The sequence below is a fragment of the Festucalex cinctus genome, chromosome 1 (assembly GCF_051991245.1).
Source record: "Festucalex cinctus isolate MCC-2025b chromosome 1, RoL_Fcin_1.0, whole genome shotgun sequence".
NCBI lineage: Eukaryota > Metazoa > Chordata > Actinopteri > Syngnathiformes > Syngnathidae > Festucalex > Festucalex cinctus.
Window position 1 is genome coordinate 66659410 of NC_135411.1, and position 21036 is coordinate 66680445.

The 21036-nt window shown below is 40.8% G+C and overlaps 3 protein-coding genes and 1 long non-coding RNA gene across 7 annotated transcripts in view; all 4 read left to right on the forward strand.

The window, feature by feature from the left end:
- Positions 1–11329, forward strand: part of dab1b (DAB adaptor protein 1b) — a 78386-nt gene extending 67057 nt beyond the window's left edge. For all 3 annotated transcript variants that reach the window (XM_077504075.1, XM_077504084.1, XM_077504066.1), the window contains 4 exons: positions 3340–3960; positions 4800–4927; positions 9672–9776; positions 10053–11329. In XM_077504075.1, coding sequence (XP_077360201.1) covers positions 3340–3960; positions 4800–4927; positions 9672–9761 — 839 coding nt within the window. In that variant the 3' untranslated portion in view covers positions 9762–9776; positions 10053–11329. The remainder of the gene's footprint in view (positions 1–3339; positions 3961–4799; positions 4928–9671; positions 9777–10052) is intronic.
- Positions 7125–9417, forward strand: LOC144005782 (uncharacterized). Its single transcript, XR_013279652.1, has 2 exons — positions 7125–8346; positions 8442–9417. It is a non-coding gene; the product is annotated as an uncharacterized LOC144005782 (long non-coding RNA).
- A 2083-nt stretch (positions 11330–13412) lies between the features above and the next one.
- The window catches only part of c8b (complement component 8, beta polypeptide), a 29763-nt gene continuing 22139 nt past the window's right edge, over positions 13413–21036 (forward strand). Inside the window, exons 1-3 of one of the 2 annotated variants that reach the window (XM_077504044.1) lie at positions 13413–13541; positions 13715–13862; positions 14344–14491. In XM_077504044.1, the coding sequence (XP_077360170.1) occupies positions 13471–13541; positions 13715–13862; positions 14344–14491 (367 nt within the window). In that variant the 5' untranslated portion in view covers positions 13413–13470. The remainder of the gene's footprint in view (positions 13542–13714; positions 13863–14343; positions 14492–21036) is intronic. The other variant, XM_077504053.1, reaches the window with a different exon arrangement.
- On the forward strand, positions 17371–19969 carry LOC144005777 (uncharacterized). Its single transcript, XM_077504093.1, has 3 exons — positions 17371–18307; positions 18367–18454; positions 19052–19969. The coding sequence occupies exons 1-3, from the start codon at positions 17627–17629 to the stop codon at positions 19210–19212; spliced, it is 930 nt and encodes a 309-aa protein (XP_077360219.1). The 5' UTR covers positions 17371–17626; the 3' UTR covers positions 19213–19969.

A 21036-nucleotide genomic window follows, 5' to 3' on the forward strand; every position in this document is an offset into this window, starting at 1 on the left:
AACCACCCTCTCACCTCAGGTCACTTGCCCTTCCTCCTGCACAGTAATCACCGGTCCACGCCCATGATTGTTTCCACCTGCCACCAATCACCCCACCTATAAAAGCCATCAGCCACCACCTGCAGTTGCCGAAGTGTCACAACCCGTGCATGGAAGCGTCCTCACAGCCCTTGAGCCACAGTCCTTGTTTTTGCCTTGCCTTGTCTTGCGCCCTTAGTTTGCCCCTTGTTTTCCTCCCTAGTGGAGCGCCTTTTGTTGTCCCCGTTTTTGAGTGCCCTTTTTGTCTCTCCAGTTTGGAGCTATTTTTGTTCAGCGTTTTTTCCCTCTTTAAGAGGCGTCTTGTGTTCCCTGTCATTAAAACTGCAGCCTTTGAGGCCAACTTATCACCTGCGTCTGAGTCCTACCTCTTCACGTTGTGTCAGTACACTTCGGCCAGAATGGACTCAGCAGGCAAGTTGGAGATCTGGCTACAGACCCAAGAGACTCGCTTGTTGCACCAGGAGGAGGTCCAGCAAGCCATGGCCACCCGGATGGGGGAACTTGCTGGACAAGTTCAGGACCTGGTGAACCACCTGCAACGCTCCACGTTACCCGCCACGAGACAGGAAACCACAGCTGAACCGCCATCTGCCACTCTAGCATCTACCGGAGTAGGCCTGAGACTGGCTCCCCCGGAGCGTTACTCGGGAGAACCAGGACACTGCCAGGCCTTCCTGACAGAATGCGACATACACTTTGAACTTTCGCCACAGGCCTTTCCTACAGACCGTTCCCGCGTGGCCTTCATGACCTCTCACCTGACCGGACGAGCCAGAGACTGGGCCACCGCTGAATGGGCACGGAACTCCCCGACCTGTTCAACCTCAGCCGGTTTTTGCACAGCTCTCCGCCAAGTTTTTGATCCGGTCAGTATGAATTGAGAGAAGGCTCGAGAACTCAGTTGTCTTCGACAAGGCAGAGAATCGGTCAACGATTATGCCATCCGATTCCGAACTTTAGCAGCCAAGAGTGGCTGGAACGCCACCGCACTCTACGATCATTTTTTAAAGGGGCTCACAACATCAATGCAGAAACTCTTGCTTCCCGTGGACTTACCCGGCGACCTGGACTCATTGATTTCGCTGGCCATCCGCACGGATCATCGGAGGCGAGATCTCGTGCAGACCAGCGGACTCCAACGGAAAGCCGGCTCTGGATTCCTCCGGCACCCATCGGCAAGAGAGTCTCCACAACGTGCGCTTCCCCAGTCGTCCACCGCGGGGAGGGCTGGCGAGAGTGTCGAGGAACCCATGCAGCTTGACCGCGCCCGACTGACCCAGCACGAACGCCAGCGACGTCGCCAGGAGGGGCGGTGCTACTACTTCGTCGTGTCAATTACAAACCAGCTTTCTGACAACTCAATTCACCCCCAAAATGAATAAACAGCTGTTTTGTTATTTTCTCTGAGGTAAAGTATTAGTATTAGCTAGCGATCCAAGATGGCGGGATCTTCTGCGCATGCACGTCACCAATCGTGCAGGGTCACCGATAGCGTCTTGACAGCGAGCCCTGTTGCGGCTCAATAGTGATCCATATATAAGGCGCACTGGATTATAAGGCGCATGGTCACCTTTTGAAAAAATTGAAGGCTTTTAGATGCGCCTTATAGTGTGGAAAATACGGTATATAAAACACACAAAGAATTTGTCTCCTATGAGCTACACTAGTATTAAAGTAACAAGCTACTACAACAACAACATGACATGACATACTATAAGTATGGAGAATCTTTACATAATGTAAGGGTTCCATTTGTGCTGCAGTACCAATGACAGCAAACCGTCGTCGTTATTCTTACTGTGCTTTCAGCATTGCTAAATTATAGTCTCTAATTAGTACATTTCACTGTTCTGATGAACTGGTGAGTGATGAAATATTTCCTTTGTCAAACTTTAATAAGTGACACAGCTAGCTCAAATGAAATATTAAAAATGTAATTTTGTGACATTTCGCAGTTCTGGAGGTCTTCTTCTTCATCTCCTTCTTCTTCTACTTCTCTTAGTTTATTGGCAGATTGCAGCCTTTCATACTCTGCGTGGCTTGCCCCACTGTAGTCTATATTCTCCCAGACTATAGGAGGCAGTGAAAAGCATCCACCATGTTTGAGCAACACATAACCCGCAATAGAACTAGAAAACAATGTTATCATTAGTTTTTGTTTCAATAAACTATTGACAAAAACAATTTGCATACCTTTAAATAAGAACAAAGAATCCTGAAATTCAAAACACTATTGTTTACAACAGCATTTGTCCGCCATGTTTTTCCTCACGGATTGTCCGCATAGTTATGAACGTATATAATGAAAAGGACTGCTGATGCCACCGTAAAGACAAGTGAAGCCACTGGTAGTCGTCCTGCGTTGCCACTCACTAAGATTACCTAACTTGAATACATTGATTTCTACGCAGAGTTTTCACATTATTTTCTATTTCTACAGTGAAAATACCACAGTGTGGTATTTTGCTGGTGTACGATTGGTGTACAGTGGTGTACGATTGTACCAATAAATACAAAACATGAGTCCGTCATTCAGTACTAACCCAGTTATTGGCGATTACATTGACCATCCATTTTCAAAGTGTCCCGTCAATCATCAGCAAAATCCATCAATGACGGATTGACGGACCTTCCATCAGTATTGACTCAACTCTGCTATTTAAATGTCTGCTCCTTTTAGTGTGCATTGTTTGGTAGTGCCTACCTGAGGGGAGGAGCTAACAGAGGTGGTGACCAGGACCTGGAGGGTTAGAGAGTATTTTTTTTTTCCAGCCCTGGTCTTGGTTCTTGCAGCATTTAGGTCCCCAAGAGTGGGTAGGGGGGTACCAATCAAATGTATATAATGTACATATAATGCTTAAAACACAGCTGGTGCGTGTGCCAAACTTTGAAAAGCAGGTTTTTTTTGTTTTTTTTTGTTTGTTTGATTTATTAATGCTGGAATTGAAGATAGTGAGCAGGAACATTGATACTGAGGTCACTAATTTCCCTTTAAGAAGGCACTTTCCGGAATACAGAAGGAAGCATCATTATTATTTCTGTTCCATGATGGCATAGTTAATGATTTAACTGACATTTGCTAAGTGTTTTCACATCTGATTATCGTTTTGTTAAATGAATTGGTCTAATGGTCTTCTGGAAATAAATCACAGAAAAGCTGCACAGAAGTGCACATGCTGGACAGCATTTCTTTCCTTGCAACACAAATTGATTTACGGAGGTAATTTAGCAAGTCGTGACATAAATGTTCTCCTTTCCAGCTTTAATGTGCATCATTTCCTTCTCTCATTACCTCACCAGGTTATATGACCATGGGCCCCGTGCAGGCATCCCAGTGGGCCCAGCAGCAGTTTCCTGGCCAGACTCAGACTCTAGCCTTCCCCGTTCAGGGGCCCCTACAGGTGGCCCAAGTCCTGCCCGGAGGGCAGCCCCTCATCTGGAGCCAGGCCAACATTTTCCGAGCCACCCAGCAGCAATGGGCTGCCATGGCGGCGTACATGCCGGCCCAGACTGTGGGAGTGGGGGGGCACGCCATCCCAGCCGCCATGCTCCAAGGCTTGGTACCCATTACCACCGTGTGCCCCCAAGCCTGCGACCTGTCCGCCCCCTCCTCCGCCATCACCAGCCCGCAGCACACAGCCGACCCCGCGCTGCTTCAGAGGCAGCTCAGCCTGGGGAAAGACGGCCTGGGCATGGATTTAGATGCCGGGGAGGGGCCGTCGACATCAGGGGTGGGGCCCGGCGGGGTGTCGGTGAGCAGGTGTGTGACCCCAGGCCTGGTGGCCATAACCGACACCCTGGTGTGCAGTCAGCTGTTGTCGCCCCCTGCTGTTGCTGCACTAGAAGACGAAGGCAGTGACCTTGACTTGTCTCGGATGACCTTGAGCCCGGGTACATCCACTTCGCCGTCTACTGAATCACGTGAGTGAGCTTGTGAAAATGGTGCAGCTTTCCTTTTTTTCCCTTTTTACCACAAGCGCTGATATAAAAATCATTATGTAAAATATATGCTGTGTTTGTTTACATGCTGCCCTTTTTGGCATTGTTTGTCCCAAGACCCATCAAAGCTTTAGCAAGATATTTGTTTACACATTAGCATGCAGCGAGAAAAAAGGAGGTGATGACATGTTGTAAAGGCCATCTAATGGTCCGCTTGCAGATCTAATTTACATCCACTTCTTTCTCAAATGAAGCACTTTTCTAGCCTTTCCCAATTTTTAATACCACACACCCCCTTTCAAAATTCCAACAAAGGACTGAAACACCGCCTTGTTTCACTTTACTGTATTGTAAAAAGTTACACACGGGTCGTAATAATTTTTAATTCACTCTTCTTCATTCGAACAATTAGATATAATACTAATTGTAATGTGCTATTATTGATTCCTGACCACCATTCAACTTTTAATGTTATGCTAGCAACATCATCGCTGGGAAATCCCTGCTCCATCCTCATTTTTTGTCTTTTACATGTCGACTTGGATGCCCTCAGGTAAACTGTTCTGGTTGGAAAAATGCATCTTTTTTTCCAATTATGTAATACATAAATTGGAGGTGCTTTTTTTATGGCGTAGATCTACTGGAATCCAATTTGTGTGTTATATGTTATCCCTGAAAGAATATCCTATGTATTCATAAGCATAAGTGAGAAAAAGCAAACACAACAATTTAGTTGACTGTATGCTTAACCATGGCGACAGTTTATAAATGCATTGCACTTTCTTTGTGTTTCTTCACTTCAAAACACTTTCACTGTACAGCATCCACCCCAGCTCCTCAACAGAGTTCTTCATCAGACTGCCCCCCCAGCCAAGCGAGCGCCATCCCGACAGACCATCCCTATGTCGAGCCCGAGGGCGACTCCAACCATGCCAAGGAGGAACAATTGGTAAAGCTAGGAATCCTGTGGGGTGCACATCTGTCAATAAAACACCGGGACTTGATTTAAAGGGGGAAGTCAACCCAAAAATGTTCTTGACAATATGATATGTTCTTCTGTGTACTGTAGATCCACTAGTCTAAAAATGGCTTTATATTTTGGTTGTGAAATATAAATTTAACAGCAAAATCCACCAGTTTTGGTCCATCTCAGGGGACCAGCCATTTTCCCACCTGATGTCGACTGAAAATGACATCACAGTTGCTGCCGGTAACGACCAATCACAGCACAGCTTGTGAATGTCACATGGCCAAACTCAGAAAACAGGTGAGCCGTGATTGGTCGTTTCCAGAGCCCTGAGCAACTGCACTCACAGAAATATTTCAGGCCAACTTTTAAGATTTATGTAATTTTTTTACACAACAAATTCCCATTTCCTTTTTTTTTTCTTTTTTTTGAAAAAGAACATAGACCTACCAAATAAAACTTATATGATACATATTGATTAGTCTAATAATGCCTATTTATTTGAAATGCATACGCTGCAGGATTATTTATTTACTTCAATGACGTATCATTACTTTTTTTGTTGTGTTTTTTTGTTTTTGGGATGTCTTCAGAGTTTGCATGTTCTCCCCGTGCCCGCGTGGGTCTTCTCCGGGTACTCCGGTCTCCTCCCACATACCAAAGACATGCATGGCAGGTTAATTGGACGCTCCGAATTGTCCCTAGGTGTGCTTGTGAGTGTGGATGGTTGTTCGTCTCTGTGTGCCCTGCGATTGGCTGGCAACCAGTCCAGGGTGTCCCCGCCTACTGCCCAGAGCCAGCTGAGATGGGCGCCAGCACCCCCCGCGACCCTTGTGAGGAATAAGCGGTCAGGAAAATGGATGGATGGATGGATGGATGGATGGGATGTCTTCATTCAGTTTCATCCCAAAAACATAAATATATATATATATATTTTTTTTTAAAAGGACATAAGTGTTTTTCACATAGCTCTATATTTATCATGTATAAGTAACCTGCTTATTACGTAAGTCAAACAATATACTTTATGTATTTTAAATAAATACTCTCATTATTATTAATTTAGATTAAATATACTTTATTAATACTAAATACATAAACCTGAGGATTATGCATAAACAGACTTTATTAGACTAAGAAATGTGTATCATACAAGGTTTATTTGATACGTTTGTGTTAAAATTATCTAAAAAAAAGAAGTGAATGGGAATTTGTCATGTAAAAAAAAAAATACATAAATCTTATGTTGGGCTTGAAATATTCCTGTGAGTGTGAGATGGACAAAAACAAGTGGATTTTGCTGCTTAATTCAAATTCCACAAACAAAAAAAAATAATCTTAATGTGTTTCCACTACACTCATAAAACGGATCCAAGCCCTTCTTTCATTTGACACATTAAATTAAACATCATGAGCACCTCCTACAGAACACCTCTGGTCTCGCAAGACGGGACATTCCGAGAATTGCGCCTCAGAAGCGAAACTCTCTTCAATGGAAACACCGACAATTCGAAATTGTACTTTATCGAAATAGTACAATATCGCTTTTACTTTTGCGAAAAAGAGTAATGGAAACGCACCTAGTGTTGCTGTCTCAATTAATGAGAACGAGCCGTTTCTCGTTTAAAATTGGACACTGAAAAACAGAAATCAAGTCTGCATCTGACCTTCCATTATGTGTTTATTTTACACAAGTCACAAAACAACATGCGACCTTGGTTTGTTTCCCTTGAGCTTCTTTTGCCTTCACTTGAATGACACTCTTCTTCTGCTGTAAAATTTTCTTCTTCTACGTCACTAAGCAGCAGCTCTGATTTGTGTATATATTACTGGATAGCCAATAGACCAAGACTACTTGCCATACGATCCTATACATTTTCAATATCAAATTAGGAGAACATTTGTGATAGTACTTCATAGAAAGAGGATGATTTATGATGTTTTAAATGTGTTAAACATGAACAACAGGACTTCAGACATTTTACAACTTGCTTTAAATTTATGATGTATATATTATATCCTGAATGTGTTTACAGGAGGAAACTTTTTTTAAATTAAATAATATAACCATAATTCAACAAAAGATGCCTCTGCCAAATCTAATATTGGGGTCAAAGGAACTGAGCCCCTTTTTCTTTTATCGCTCATTTCCTAAGACCACGATATTAGATTTGGCAGAGGCATCTTTTGTTGAAATACAGTCATAATTTTAAAAAAAAGAAGAAGAAAAGGTTTCCTCCTGTAAACATTCAAGACATGATATATACATCATGTATTTAAGACAATTATTTAAAACATTGTAAATCTTCCTCTTTCTACAAAGTATTGGCTAAAATGTTCTCCAAGTAGTCTTTTTATTATTGTTATTATTATTATTATTATTATTATTATTATTATTATTATTATTATTATTATTATTATTATTATGATTATTATTATTATTATTATTGGGGTGGCACGGTATTTGAGTGGTTAGCACATCCGCCTCCCAGTTCTGAGGACTCCGGTTCGAGTCCAGGCTCCGGCCTTCCTGGGTGGAGTTTGCATGTTCTCCCCGTGCCCGCGTGGGTCTTCTCCGGGTACTCCGGTCTCCTCCCACATTCCAAAGACATGCATGGCAGGTTAATTGGGTGCTCCGAATTGTCCCTAGGTGTGCTTGTGAGTGTGGATGGTTGTTCGTCTCTGTGTGCCCTGCGATTGGCTGGCAACCAGTCCAGGGTGTCCCCCGCCTACTGCCCAAAAGCCAGCTGAGATAGGCGCCAGCTCCCCCCGCGACCCTTGTGAGGAATAAGCGGTCAGGAAAATGGATGGATTATTATTATTATTATTATTATTATTATTATTATTATTATTATTATTATTATTATTATTATTAATTCCAAAATCAACAAACATCCAAATCAAACTGAGCACCTTTGTGTTTTTACACATGTGAAAATCACAAATGGTCGGCGGCTTCTTTGGTGCCTGCCACCGAAGATATTCAGACCTACTCCTTGGACAATGCTGAATGTGGTATCCTTTATCCTTGGTGAGTAAGTACTCAATTTTTTTATATTTCAAAAAGCTTGCTGTGAAAACACCGTGAAGTGAGGCGAATTTCATCATTAGTGAAGTTGAACATTGTGTGCTAGCTAGCTAGCTAGCTAGCTAGGTCAGCTAGCTAACTACGAGGGAGAATAAAAGTATCACAAGTGGCTGTGGTTACTCTGACTACAATCAACAGCCATTGAAGTTTCTTGGTGGGGTCATTGGGGCGGACAAATTTGGACGAAAACATGATGACCTTTACTCATTCACTCACGAATGAATCAATCATCATTTTCACTGAATATAATTTTTCTAATCTTTTGCAGTTTTTCCAATGATACCAAAGTAGTGGAGGTAACCTCTCAGTGATTGTAAGTAATAAAATGGCGACGTAATGCTGCCTCATGATTTGTATAATCATATGTTTAATTTTAATTGTGCTAATTTTCTTTCCTCTTCTATTTAGAAAATGAATGTGGAAATGCAAAAAGTGCAGTCTTGAACTAGCTAGCAGGTATTTATTGCTGCGGCATTTCAGGCAGACAGAGGCGAAAAAAAAAAAAAAAAGATTTCTCTTCCTGAAATTGTCTCCAAGGCAGTTTTTTCCTGTGTGCTTTGACACATCATGATGTTCTTTGTATGTCACTGTCATTGTCAGTCTCTTTAAATATATAATATTCACATACTCGTAAGTTTTTGTTTGAAATAAAAAGCTGAACCATATTTGTGTTGTGTGTGTGTGTCATAAATTGGGGTCAAATGAAGTAATGAAATGTTATTTTTCAAGTTGAACTAAGATAAAAAATCTCCTATCTCAGTAGCACTTAGAAATGGTAATCCATGCTTTTGTTACATCTCGGCTGGATTATTGTAATGCACTTTATTTTGGGATCAGCCAGTACTCCCTGCAGCGTCTCCAGCTTGTCCAAAATGCTGCTGCTGGTCTCCTTACTGGTGCCCGGAAGAGGGAACACATAACCCCTATCCTGGCCTCTCTTCACTGGCTGCCCGTGAAATTTAGAATCCATTTTAAGATTCTTCTATTTGTTTTCAAATCTCTCAATGGTCTTGCCCCACCTACCACTAAATATTAGGCAGTCCCCCTCGTTATCCTCTTTTAAAAGACGTCTTAAAACACATCTGTATTCTTTGGCTTTTGGCGCAACATGAGACTTGTTCTTGGTGTTTTGTAGTGTGTATGAGTTTGATGTTTAGTCTACTTATTTATGTATTTATTTATCTCTTTATTCACTACTTCTTATTTGTTCACTGATGTATAATGTACTTACTTGTAAAAAAAAAACAACAACAACACCTGTATTCACACTTCAAAATGTTTGCTTTGTTCTTGTTTATTGCAAAACTGATGTTTATGTACAGCACTTTGTATACAGCAACGCCTGTTCTTAAAGCGCTTTATGAATAAAGTTGAGTTGCGTTGAGTTGAGTACCTGTCATTGTCAGAAGGATGAACTGTTCTTGCCTGCATCATGTTTAATAACGCCAAAAAGAATATTACGTGATCATTATGGCCAAGGAGTGTTGATTTTACCTTATTTGTAAACAAAATGTCAGTTGAGGATGCAAAGCTCAAAGTTTATTATAGTAGCAAACATGCAACAGTATAAAACTATTGCAAATTTCAACGTAAATGTTCAGCTCGAAGTTGATAAATATGTAACATTCTCTTTCCTAGGACTCTGCTGTCGCAAGGCCAACCTCTCCATTGCTCAGTGGAGCCAGTGATCCATCTGAGAATCAGGCGTGTCCACAGGAAGACAGCTAGAGAACATAAGAGCGGGTATTTCATCATTCTGATTTATCTACCAAGCGCTTCCCTTTGTGTCCTTTCTATCCACTCTTTTCATCTCTTATTAATTAGCCTCTCAGTTACTTTATTAGCCTTATATTCTACATTCTCTCTTTTTTTTCCACGGATGACTGTTTTGCTCTCATTTGGAAACCTTAGCTTAGTCCATAATGCCTCCCTGCATTTTCTCCCTCTCACTTGCAAGGCACAATGTCGCCCTCGAATGGTCACATTTGTAATAGCATTGAAAATACTGCTCTTCTCTAGGAAATGGAGGCTGTGAAGGTCAAAACACAAAAGCTTGAAGAAAAGAAATATGTCTGGCTATGAACATTTCTAATTAACTAGAAAGACTTGACTTTTTTTGTTTTGTTTTGTTATTGTTTAAGGCTAGTTGTCAAACTAGCCAGCCACATAATGAACTCCTCATCCTGTGGCGCTATCATCCAATCAAGTAACCTTTCAGCCAGGAAGTGACCTTTCATCTTCGCCCCGAAAGTGCAGCGGGAGGCGAGTGCACTTATGTCTGTGAGGACGACACAAACGGCTGTGATGATGTTGCTCGCTAATAAATATTTTTTTCAAGAGGAGCAGCATCCTTTTAATGTTAGACCTTCACTCTGTGGACCACCACCAGCAAAGACTGTGAGAAGAACTGTGAGCTGATGGATGTTTTCATGGCGTCATCGCGTCAGTCCATTCGTCCATTTGCATGAGCATTCTTCATGTGGACTTAGCAGACTCAACTGTGGAGAAAAGGGGGCATTTTGTTCAACATTCTGTTAGGTCTGAAACACATCAACACCGTTTGTGTTATTTTATTAGTCATACGCTTCTTAGATGGCATACAACTCTTGGCTGGTGACACATAATCAGCAAAAAATGCATTAAATGTACAAATCAAATTTGCCAAACTTTTTTATTTGTAAAAATGAAAAATCATCCCAGCACCCAACTGTTAGCCTATGTGCCATACAATAGCGCTCTTGGATGCACCTCAGCCTTTGATGACATCTGGGTGTTTGTTTTTGCTCTTTTGCTGCCATTGTTTCTTCTTTTCTGGAAATGTCTTTGTTTATGTTTGGTTGGTGAGATATGAACTGTGAATCTGTGTTACATGCTCAATCAAAATAAGGCCTGCTGTACCTGCCTCGCTTATTTTGAGAAAAAGGGGTCCTGCACTTGAAGAAAAGGTCTCTTTCTTTAAAAGGTCGCGGGCCTTTTTCTGGTAAATAGATGACTGACTCCTGCACATCTCTTTGTTGTTTTCATCTTATACTTTTTGGGAACACTGTATGTCCACCCCACTGGATCAAACTGCTGACAGAATTTTAGTTATATCAATCAATAGAAATATCACTATAAACTGCTAGTGTTAAAACTGTACCCCCTGCTTGTGTAAGAAAACATGAAATAGTCCACAATATTTTGTAAATTTTATTTATGGATTTAAGAAATATGAAAAAGAGAAAGAGAGAGACAAAGGGACTTTTGTACGCCTATTCCCCCATACACTGTACCTGTGCCACTGTTAAGTCACAAATAAAATATCATGTGATTGCCAACTGACTCAACGCTTTGTTTTTTCTCTCTCTCACTTTTGATAACAGTGAAGCAGACACAACGTTTTACAGTGAAGATGCCATTCAGAATCTTGTGCTAGCCTTGATCTAATCTCAGACTTTTGTAATTTTTCTTACAGACTCATTAGAACTAATGCATGCACCAGGATTAGGTTGTAACACTTCCACAGCAGCCCTGTCCTGTACATCACCTACGAAATTTCCATGGGGTCTAACCTAGGGATGTAACGATAACGGCAATATCGTGATATCACGATATTAAAACTGCCACACTATATCGTCGTTGTCATGTCACAATCTTAAAAGCAGCACACTGTTAAAAAAAAAATAAAATAAAATAAAAAGGTCAGGTTGATTTCCATTTGTGCAGTTCTAGCACCCTCTGGTGGCTTGTTGGCTTGGCTTTTTGTTTTATTTTTAACTGCAGTTTAACCCCTTATCATATGAGCAATTTTGCCGAAAATGCTTTAAAAAAAAAAAAAAAAGTTGCATTCAAAGTAAGTTTGAAGCTGTTCCTGAACCATTTAGAGTATCGGCATAGTTTATATATATTTTTTTAAGAATGTTTGCCTGCCAGAGACCATCCGAATTTTAAGGGGTTAATTTCCACAAGGCATGTTTGGTACGCTAATGGTCAGATGAAGGGGCACGTAATATGCTTGTGAACTGAGTCAATATGTGGAAGAACTCAATGTGTCATTGCATTAGCAAGTAAGTGCCTCAATATTAAGTGTTATTAAAGCTTGTGGGTTGTTTATAAGCATTGTTGTAATGCACAAAATATTGTGCGTGTCTTTGTTTAGGATGAGATCTTTCTTCTTTTTTTTTCTTTTTTTTTTTTTTTTTACAATATTGTGGCTTTTTTTGTTTCGCCAACCTCCCCACAATATCGTGATATTATTGTATTGTGACCTTCATATGGTGATAATATCGTATTGTGAGTTTGGATATCGTGACATCCCTAGTCTAACCCACCACCACTGTGCACTGTGCAGGAATTAAAACCGTTAGTATAGATCAGGGGTCTCCAAGTTCAGTCCTCGAGAGCCCCTATCCAGCCTCTTTTCCATGTCTCCGAACTAATCAGCAAGCTTTGCAGAAGCCTGATAACAATCCCGGTCATGAATTAGGTGTGTTAGTGGAGAGAAACATGGAAAACAGGCTGGATAGGGGCTCTCGAGGACCCAATTTGGAGACCCCTGGTATAGATAGTATAGAGCTCTTAGTGTTAAGCAGAGTTTAAAAACAACAGTTAGTCCTTCTTGTTTTATTTATTTATGAAATAGTAAATAATAATAAAATAATGTACTAATATAAATGTTCATACAAGATTTTTGTTGAATTATTTGTTAGTTAAATGTTACTTGATGTTTTGTTTGTTTGAGTCTTTTTATTTGCAGGCTTTAGGGTCAGATTTTTGGAGATGATTGTAAGCTGCAAATGCTTTGAAGTGAAAATGCCAAAGGCATGCATGATAATTATTAATAGACAATGCGGGATGCAGCTGTATGGGACTTATCAAGAAGCTGCATTTGTGTTAATTCTCTGAGTAAATGAAAAGCCATGAGATTGTGTCATTCTGTAAAACAAGTGAGGCTAAACAAAGTTTAAAGGCCAATCGTGCGATCAATAATCATTTGACAACACAAGTCACAGGAATTTACTTTATTACAAAAGTGATGTTTTTCCCTATTATTACTCTTTTTTTTTTCTTTTTTTTTAATCCACAGCGCAAGATATTTGTTTGCGTCTGATTCATGAAATAGCATTGGTAGAAAGTGTTCACAAGTTGGCCCTATTGAAAATGTGAGATTTGGTAAATCTTTGCATTTGTAAATATATGAACACATTCTTCATGCAATGAAACATCCAAATAGGACTACAGTTCTCAAACACGAATACATTGAGTGACCCAGAGTCACTGTCCTTTAACCCTAACTCCCTTAACCGTAACCCAAACCACAAACGTATCCCGCACCCTCTCCCCACCAAAAAAAAAAAAAACACACAAAACAAACAACCAGTGTCCGTTGCCCATCAGTGTGTTTACTTAAGCTTAGCATTACAATCTCACCGTTCCCTAGCTGTCACAACATCCCATTATGTTTTCTGCATGTGGACTCTCTTTACGCTACTGTCTCCTCACATCTACACTCAGATTGTTGCTTTCAAGGTAAGATGCTTTCAAGTTGATATAGCTGACGTGTATTTTCATTATTTTTATACGGATTTCCTAAGCTTTTGCTTGCAGGCATACTGACATACAAAAGACAAACACTCAGGAATCTACTCCATGAGTCGATCTGCAAAAGATAGAACTGTAAAACACATATTTTACATGTACAGTAAAACTGATGTCACATCAGCCAGCAACGAAGATCTGAGAGTCCGTGAAGCTCGCTCAGTTGGTGACCAGGCATGGGTTCAGCCAGTAGACTGTGCTCTATCAGAGTGGAGTCCATGGTCACGCTGCGACATTTGTCAGGGGAAAAGAGTGAGTACGATCATAACACAAAGATAAATAATGGGGCTGAAATCACATGTCTTAATAACGATCAGGGTGACCAGATTTTCAAAATGAAAAACCATTAAAATGGTCTGATGTTATGCATCAATCAATCTATATACGTAAATATCAGTATGCATTACATATCACGAGAGGTGATCTGACTTCACTTTAATAACATGAATAATGATCCTGAATACAGAATAATGATCAGGAAAAAAAGGCCTCTTCAACAATAATCAAAGCCAATTTACATCACTTGATATTGTTTTCTAGCGCTCCAACCCCATTTTTCTACTTTTAGATGCCAGATTAAAAGCCTTGACATGACAAGATGAAAACAGCCCACTAATACGATTTCAGCTGTTATGGAACCCTGGAGCCCCCTTTAAGAGCACCTCTGCCACCTCTGCAAAGGATTTTCCTGTCTTGCTCTGTGTTTTTCTTACTCTCTATCAACCCCGCACAGTTCCGCTATGCCAAATTGAGCCAACCATCACAGTTTGGAGGGGAGCCGTGCCATTTTCATGACAGGGAGGAGGAAGAGTGTGAGGTTCCAGCACGTTACACCTGTAACAACGTTCCACTGTGTGAAGGTTTCCTTTGCGGCCAAACAGGCAGGTCACACTAACCGTCGCACTCAGAAGCATTCAGCACCATCATACGTGCTCTTCAGTTCGACCTCATTGTTGGTCAACAAAACATATTTGGGAACATCTGGCTTACACATCTTAACATAAGGAAGTAGAATCATGTGATTTCTTCCACTCAATCAGCAAAGAAAAGTAATGACAAAATAAATAATCAAATTAAAACAAAAAATATTATTATACATCTAGTATATATTATTGCATTATATGATTTCAAACAAACGGCATGGGCAGTATGTGTGGGTACTTATGTGTGGGTAAATTAATCTCACTTGAAAGTCAAAATCTTACTGAAAAAAACAACAATGTAGCGAGATGGGCTTGAGTAATGGTTCTCAACCTTTTTTCAGTGAAGTACGCCCTGTGAGATATTTTTTTCAGCCAAGTACCCCTAAGTATTTCTGACTGAAGAAAAAAAAATGAAAACCGAGTGCTGTGCCATTATTGTCTGATTTATTATCAAACTTTGAAACTCTATTTGTATTTATGAGGTCTCTTTAACTGTTTTGAAATAAAAATATATAACTAAAAAAAAAAAAAAGAATAAATAAATAATTTAATTATAAATGAAGATTTGTGAACAGTGTCAGTGTCAGCTTTTGGGATCCTAGTAAAGCTCTGTTCTCAAAAATAAATAATTAACTGAATTTAAAAAAAAAGTTTTCAAGTGATTGACATATATTACTACAATTCAGCAAACGTCAAAGACTGATTTATGGCCCCCTAGAACCAATCAGAGGCCATTATTTTGAATTAAACCCCCCCCCCCCGCCAATCAGAAGCCGTTATTTTGAATTAAGCCCCGCCCACTTCCGCCTTCTTAGCCAATCAGAAGCCGTTATTTTGAATTAAGCACCTCCCCCTAACCAATCAGAAGCGGAGGGACCACCTGTCAAAATTTGACAGGTACCCCGCCCCCCAACCAATCAGAACCCGTTATTTTGAATTAACCCCCGCCCCCCTCACCACAACCCTAGCCAATCAGAAGCCGGAAGACGGCTCCTGTCAAAATTGATTGATGACATTCCGCACCCCCCAGTAAACATATGTTTTCCGGTTCCCCCCTCCCTTCCCCCTCACAGCCCTAGCCAATCAGAAGCCGGAAGACGGCTCCTGTCAAAATTGATTGATGACATTTAGCACCCCCAGCAAACATATGTTTTCCGGTCCCCCCTCCCTTTCCCCCTCACAACCCTAGCCAATCAGAAGCCGGAAGACAGCTCCTGTCAAAATTGATTGATGACATTCTGCACCCCCAGCAAACATATGTTCTCGAGACACCCCTCCTCCCACCCCGCCTGTGAACATATGTTTCCGGTCACCCCAACACCCTCCCCATTGTATATGTGCTTCCGGTGATTCAAGATTGTGACAGGAAAGACCCCCCACCACCACCAGCTTTGAAGTCGCGGAGGAAACGCTCTCCCCACTTTTGCAAGACCCCCATAAATCGTCAACCTCATGTTAAAAAACTTTTTTTTTTCATGTTGCAGGAAGGATCCCACCTTTTGAAGTCTTGCAGGAAGCGCGCCCCTGTATTCATGAAAATTTTCACACGAATACTGATAAAGCTCCCCCATACCTCCTTTGAAGTAGAACAGGGTACCAACCAGGGGGTCTCGTGGGAAGCGGCGACCCCCCTTATCACCACGGCCAAACTTCGCACCATGTTGGGCGGTAGGAAGCCCCCACCGCCGACGCTTCTATCCCTTATTCAAATTGTTGTGAATATTAAAAAATGTAATCTATTTGCTTCTTGTTTTTAAAAAAAAATAAAATAAAAGAAACTTACCGGTGTTTACGGGTACGAAGTTGCGTCTCCTTTAAAGGGTTTTTCTTTTAAAAAAAATAAAAAAATAAAATAAAAAAATAAAGAGGATCGGTTTCTAACCGAAGGAGTTGGAAATACAGACGAAAAATAGATTATTCGTGCGTATAGGACGGCTATTTAACCCATTTCAGAACCACAGCCTCCCTTTTACATATACTAAAAACTTGTGTGTGACTATGAGCTAAACTGAGGATGGCGGAGAGGTGTGACTCCCTCACGCTGCGGTAAACGGCGCCATCTAAAGGTCAAAGGATGTTACTGTATATGATCAAGGGTTTTCTTCATCAAAAATAAATACAAATAAATGGACGACGATTGTACTTTTTCTTTCTTTTTTTAGATTAAATACCACGTGGTATTAGGGTGGGATGGATTTAAAGGCAGGGGGTGTGTTTTAGACTGACGAGAGGGGGGAGATTCAATTTTCTTTTTCATTTGAGCTGAGACAGCTGAAACAAAAAATGTCACAGGCCAACCATCGTGTAATCGCCGAGACTAGCGTTTTAATGCAGGTGTTGAACCCGCTGAGGACGCCTCGCAAACAGAGAATGTTTTTACGCCGTGTTCAAAAACCTGCTGAAGGGGTTTTGGAAAAGAAGTGGCCTCTGAACGGAGCATTCTGGGGATACCGTTTTTTGTACGAGATGGGTGAACTGTGCATTTTTATGGAATACGACGGTATCAAGACGTCCCCGGCAACTGGTTTTGGAACTCTAAACTCAAACGACTGGGGAATCATCGTCGAACTCATCCCCAGAAACTTTAAGGAGTACACCACGATATCAAAGGATCAGCCCTGTCAGAATGGTGAGATTCTATGTTTTACATGGATTAGCAGAACAGCACCAAACGGACGATGGTACTTTTGAGTAAAGATCGAGCATGTCAAAGGAGAAGAAGATTGTCCAAAAACCACGGGGGGGTGTAGGGAGCCGATGCATATGTATTTTACGTTGGAATCATTCAACACGGAATGTGGTGTTTTATACCAAATTGTGTGTGTACCATGGTGCGAATGGCGGGACCACATGCTGAGCGAGTCTGAGAGAATTTCTACCTTGTATTCTAATAGCAGATTGTGGTCGAATTTCATAGGGGTGAGAAAAACCCTGAAATTTGATTAAGCTTCATCCGGCGACACCCCCCTCCCTCTACCTCCCATACCCCCTCCTCACACCCTCCTACTTTTTCCCGCCCCTACAAGCATAAAAATAGCACGTACCCCCCAACGGGGTATCATCCATCTACAATCGACTGACTCGCAGCAAGAAATGCCTCCGACCATGCGCCCCACTGCTGAACGAAAAGGAAGATCGCCGGCACCGGCGCCAACTCCCCCGCTGCTATTCCCTCCACACAACGAAGGTACGCGTTCCTGCTTCGACCCACCGATTCTAATTTCCTCAACCCCCGAATGCTCTGACGTCGAAGAAAACGAGGCGGACGTCACCTTTCTCGAAGGACCCGTACAGCGAGGAGGAGGAGGCGCGATGGACATGTCGTCGGATCTCCACACAACCGGGCTTTACCACGTCGTCCGCACAGCAGGACCATACCATGTTACGATGGAGGTAGTGCACAAGGACGAACCGAGCGGTGGGGATGACCGTCCGTCGACGTCGGCAGATTGTTACGGAGGTCTGACTTCGTTACAACCGATGAAGGAGGAGGAGGAGGAAGAGCCCGTCGCCTGCGGCAGCGTTTGGGCGAACGATGACGTCAGCGGGTCGCCTGGAAAAGAGAATCTTCTTCCGTTTACGCAGACACTTTCCCCCATAAATGACACGGGGTGTGATGAGAACAGTTCGCCGGAAGCACGCCGAATTCCAGCGTGGGCTCTATCGAGCGAATCTTCGTCATCCATCGAGACACCGAAGCGACCCGTGTGGAATTTTCCGACCGAATCACCCTCTCCTCGTTCACCGGCGGTAACTGCGTGGGCACTCTCAAAAGTAAGTATCTGCATACGGACCTTCCAACGGGGCGTCATCACCTAATGTTTTGCTCCTAGGATTACCGGCGAACGCCATCCCCCCGCCCCCTCCGCCACCACGCAACGAACGAGCCACCTGTCTGGAGTGGACACTTTCTCCTTTCATGTGGGTGAATAACGCACGCTATCAATGTATTAAACAGGCTGTTAGCTATATGCTGAGGATCGCTATCCTCAAATATAGTAGAAAAACGTGTGACGGATGTTTTTATTCATACATATGTCGAAATAAGCACACCTGTTTTTATGCACCCAGACGCCCGTATTATTTTGGGCAGAATTTCGATGCTATTGTCGAGGAATTTTTGTATATATGTTTTTGGTAAATGTGAATAGGTTAAGTGCACTTGTGTGTATATATTTAAATATATATAACTTGGGTTATATATATCATTTATTATTTTATTATTATTTTTTAATAATATAATAATATATTTAGTAAAAGGGGTAGGACTAGATAAGTTTTTAACTTCTTCCTACTCCCTTTTGAACATGTAAGTTATGATTAATTGAATGATTATGTTATTGGGATTTTCTTCTCTTTTGATTGTTGTTGTTTTTTGTTTTATCTCTGCTGTTCATCTGTTTATATGTTCAAAAAAATAATAAAAGGAAAAACAAAAAAAAAGGAAAGAATTATGTAACGGGCATTTCAGGTCGACAATCCGCAGGGTTGTAACGATTACCAATCATCCATCCTCAGACGCAGACGTGAGACGCATCGTCGAATCTGTGCTGCACGACTACGCGCATGAACGGCTGATTTTAGACAGAATAACTACCGTTCTTGCCAGTACGTGGGACGGCTTTCTGCCATTTGCAATTCCTGACATAATCCGAGGGTTGTACGATCGCAATGGGTAATTTTCTAAGAAAAATGCAAATGAATTATTACTATGGAATGGATAATTGGATAGAAATTGTGGAGAAAGCCATACAGAAACGTGATGATGATGATGATGATGATGATGCTGTTGATGGTGATGTTGATGATGATTGCAAACGTGTCAAACGCCTGATTTTATTAATTGATAAAGTCAGGACATTGGCCCCCACCTTGTTTGGTCACCCCTGGGGGGAGTATGTAAAACGCGTTGTTGAAATAAGTCACCACAATATTACAGATACTATAGAATATGCTACATGTGAGTGGAGAGGTGATCCCGTCAAAGCCGGTCAATTGATTACCCTCACTGCTCTATTCATAGACTGTGTACGATACTGTGAAGATAATAACATTCCTCGTAATATGGTGATTGAAATGAAACAATTTAAAAGCTTTATCGAACGCAAAGTTCACCCCCGTATCTTGTTCAGAGTGCTTTACCATGTTAATCCATAAGTTTTTTTTTCTCCCCTCATAAGGTTGAAAAATGTATTTGCTTTTCTTAGTTTTTTTTTTTAGTACCATGTTTTGTTTTTACTTTTATAGTTTTTAGAATTATGTATACTTGTGTTTTGTTATTACCCACTGATTTAAAAAAAAATAAAAATAAAAATCATGTATACTCACTTTTTGAAAATGTATGTTTTGTGTTTTTACTTTTTCTTAGTTTTTAGAATTATGTATACTTGTGTTTTGTTATTACCTACTGATTTAAAAAAAAAAAAAAAATCATGTATACTCACTTTTTGAAAATGTATGTTTTGTGTTTTTACTTTTTCTTAGTTTTTAGAATTATGTATACTTGTGTTTTGTTATTACCTACTGATTTAAAAAAAATAAAAATAAAAATCATGTATACTCACTTTTTGAAAATGTATTTTGTGTTTTTACTTTTTCTTAGTTTTTAGAATTATGTATACTTGTGTTTTGTTATTACCCACTGATTTAAAAAAAAAAAAAATCATGTATACTCACTTTTTGAAAATGTATGTTTTGTGTTTTTACTTTTTATTAGTTTTTAGAATTATGTATACTTGTGTTTTTTATTACCCATCGATTAAAAAAAAAAAAAGTGAGCGTAATCCTTATTTATAACACACACACACACACACACACACACACACACACACACACACACACGCGCGGTAAATATTGCATTGAAATATAACGATGCAATTTAATTTAAACCATATAGACATTTTTATTTCACTACCTAATAACAATATTTAAAAAGAGTTAATTTTAAATCAAAGGTGTATAAAAATTATAGACACAACCTCTATTAACCATTAAGAGATGAGGATGAAGGAGGGTAGACATTTGAAAGAGCTATACTTTGATCCCAAACAACCATCCAGTTACGGGGGTGTAGATCGCCTCCATAGAGGCCTTCAAGAGGCTTTGAATAAAAAAATAAAACGTGATAAAGTGAAAGAATATTTATCTCAACAAGATACGTATTCGTTACATAAACCCGCCCGTATTAATTTCCCTAGAAACAGAGTATTTATTACGGGGCCTCTGAGACAATTCCAGGCCGACCTGTGTGACATGCAGGCCTTGGCCTCCTACAACGACAATAATAAATATCTATTGACCGTTATTGATATTTTTTCAAAACGAGCGTACGCGCGTGTTTTGAAAGATAAATCAGCGGCGAGGGTGACGGAGGCCTTCGAATCAGTTTTTGCCGAGAGCGGCGTTCCTAAGAAATTACAGACGGATAAAGGAAAATAATTTTTTAATAACCGTTTCGGCAGATTGATGAAAAAGCTTCGAATCACACACTTTGCAACGCACAG

Coding starts and splice junctions, on each gene's coding strand:
- LOC144005777 (XM_077504093.1), top strand. CDS start 17,627: ATGCCTCCGACCATGCGCCCCACTGCTGAACGAAAAGGAAGATCGCCG. Junction 18,308..18,366: donor CTGCGTGGGCACTCTCAAAA/GTAAGTATCTGC, acceptor TTTTGCTCCTAG/GATTACCGGCGAACGCCATC. Junction 18,455..19,051: donor TGGACACTTTCTCCTTTCAT/GTGGGTGAATAA, acceptor ATCCATCCTCAG/ACGCAGACGTGAGACGCATC.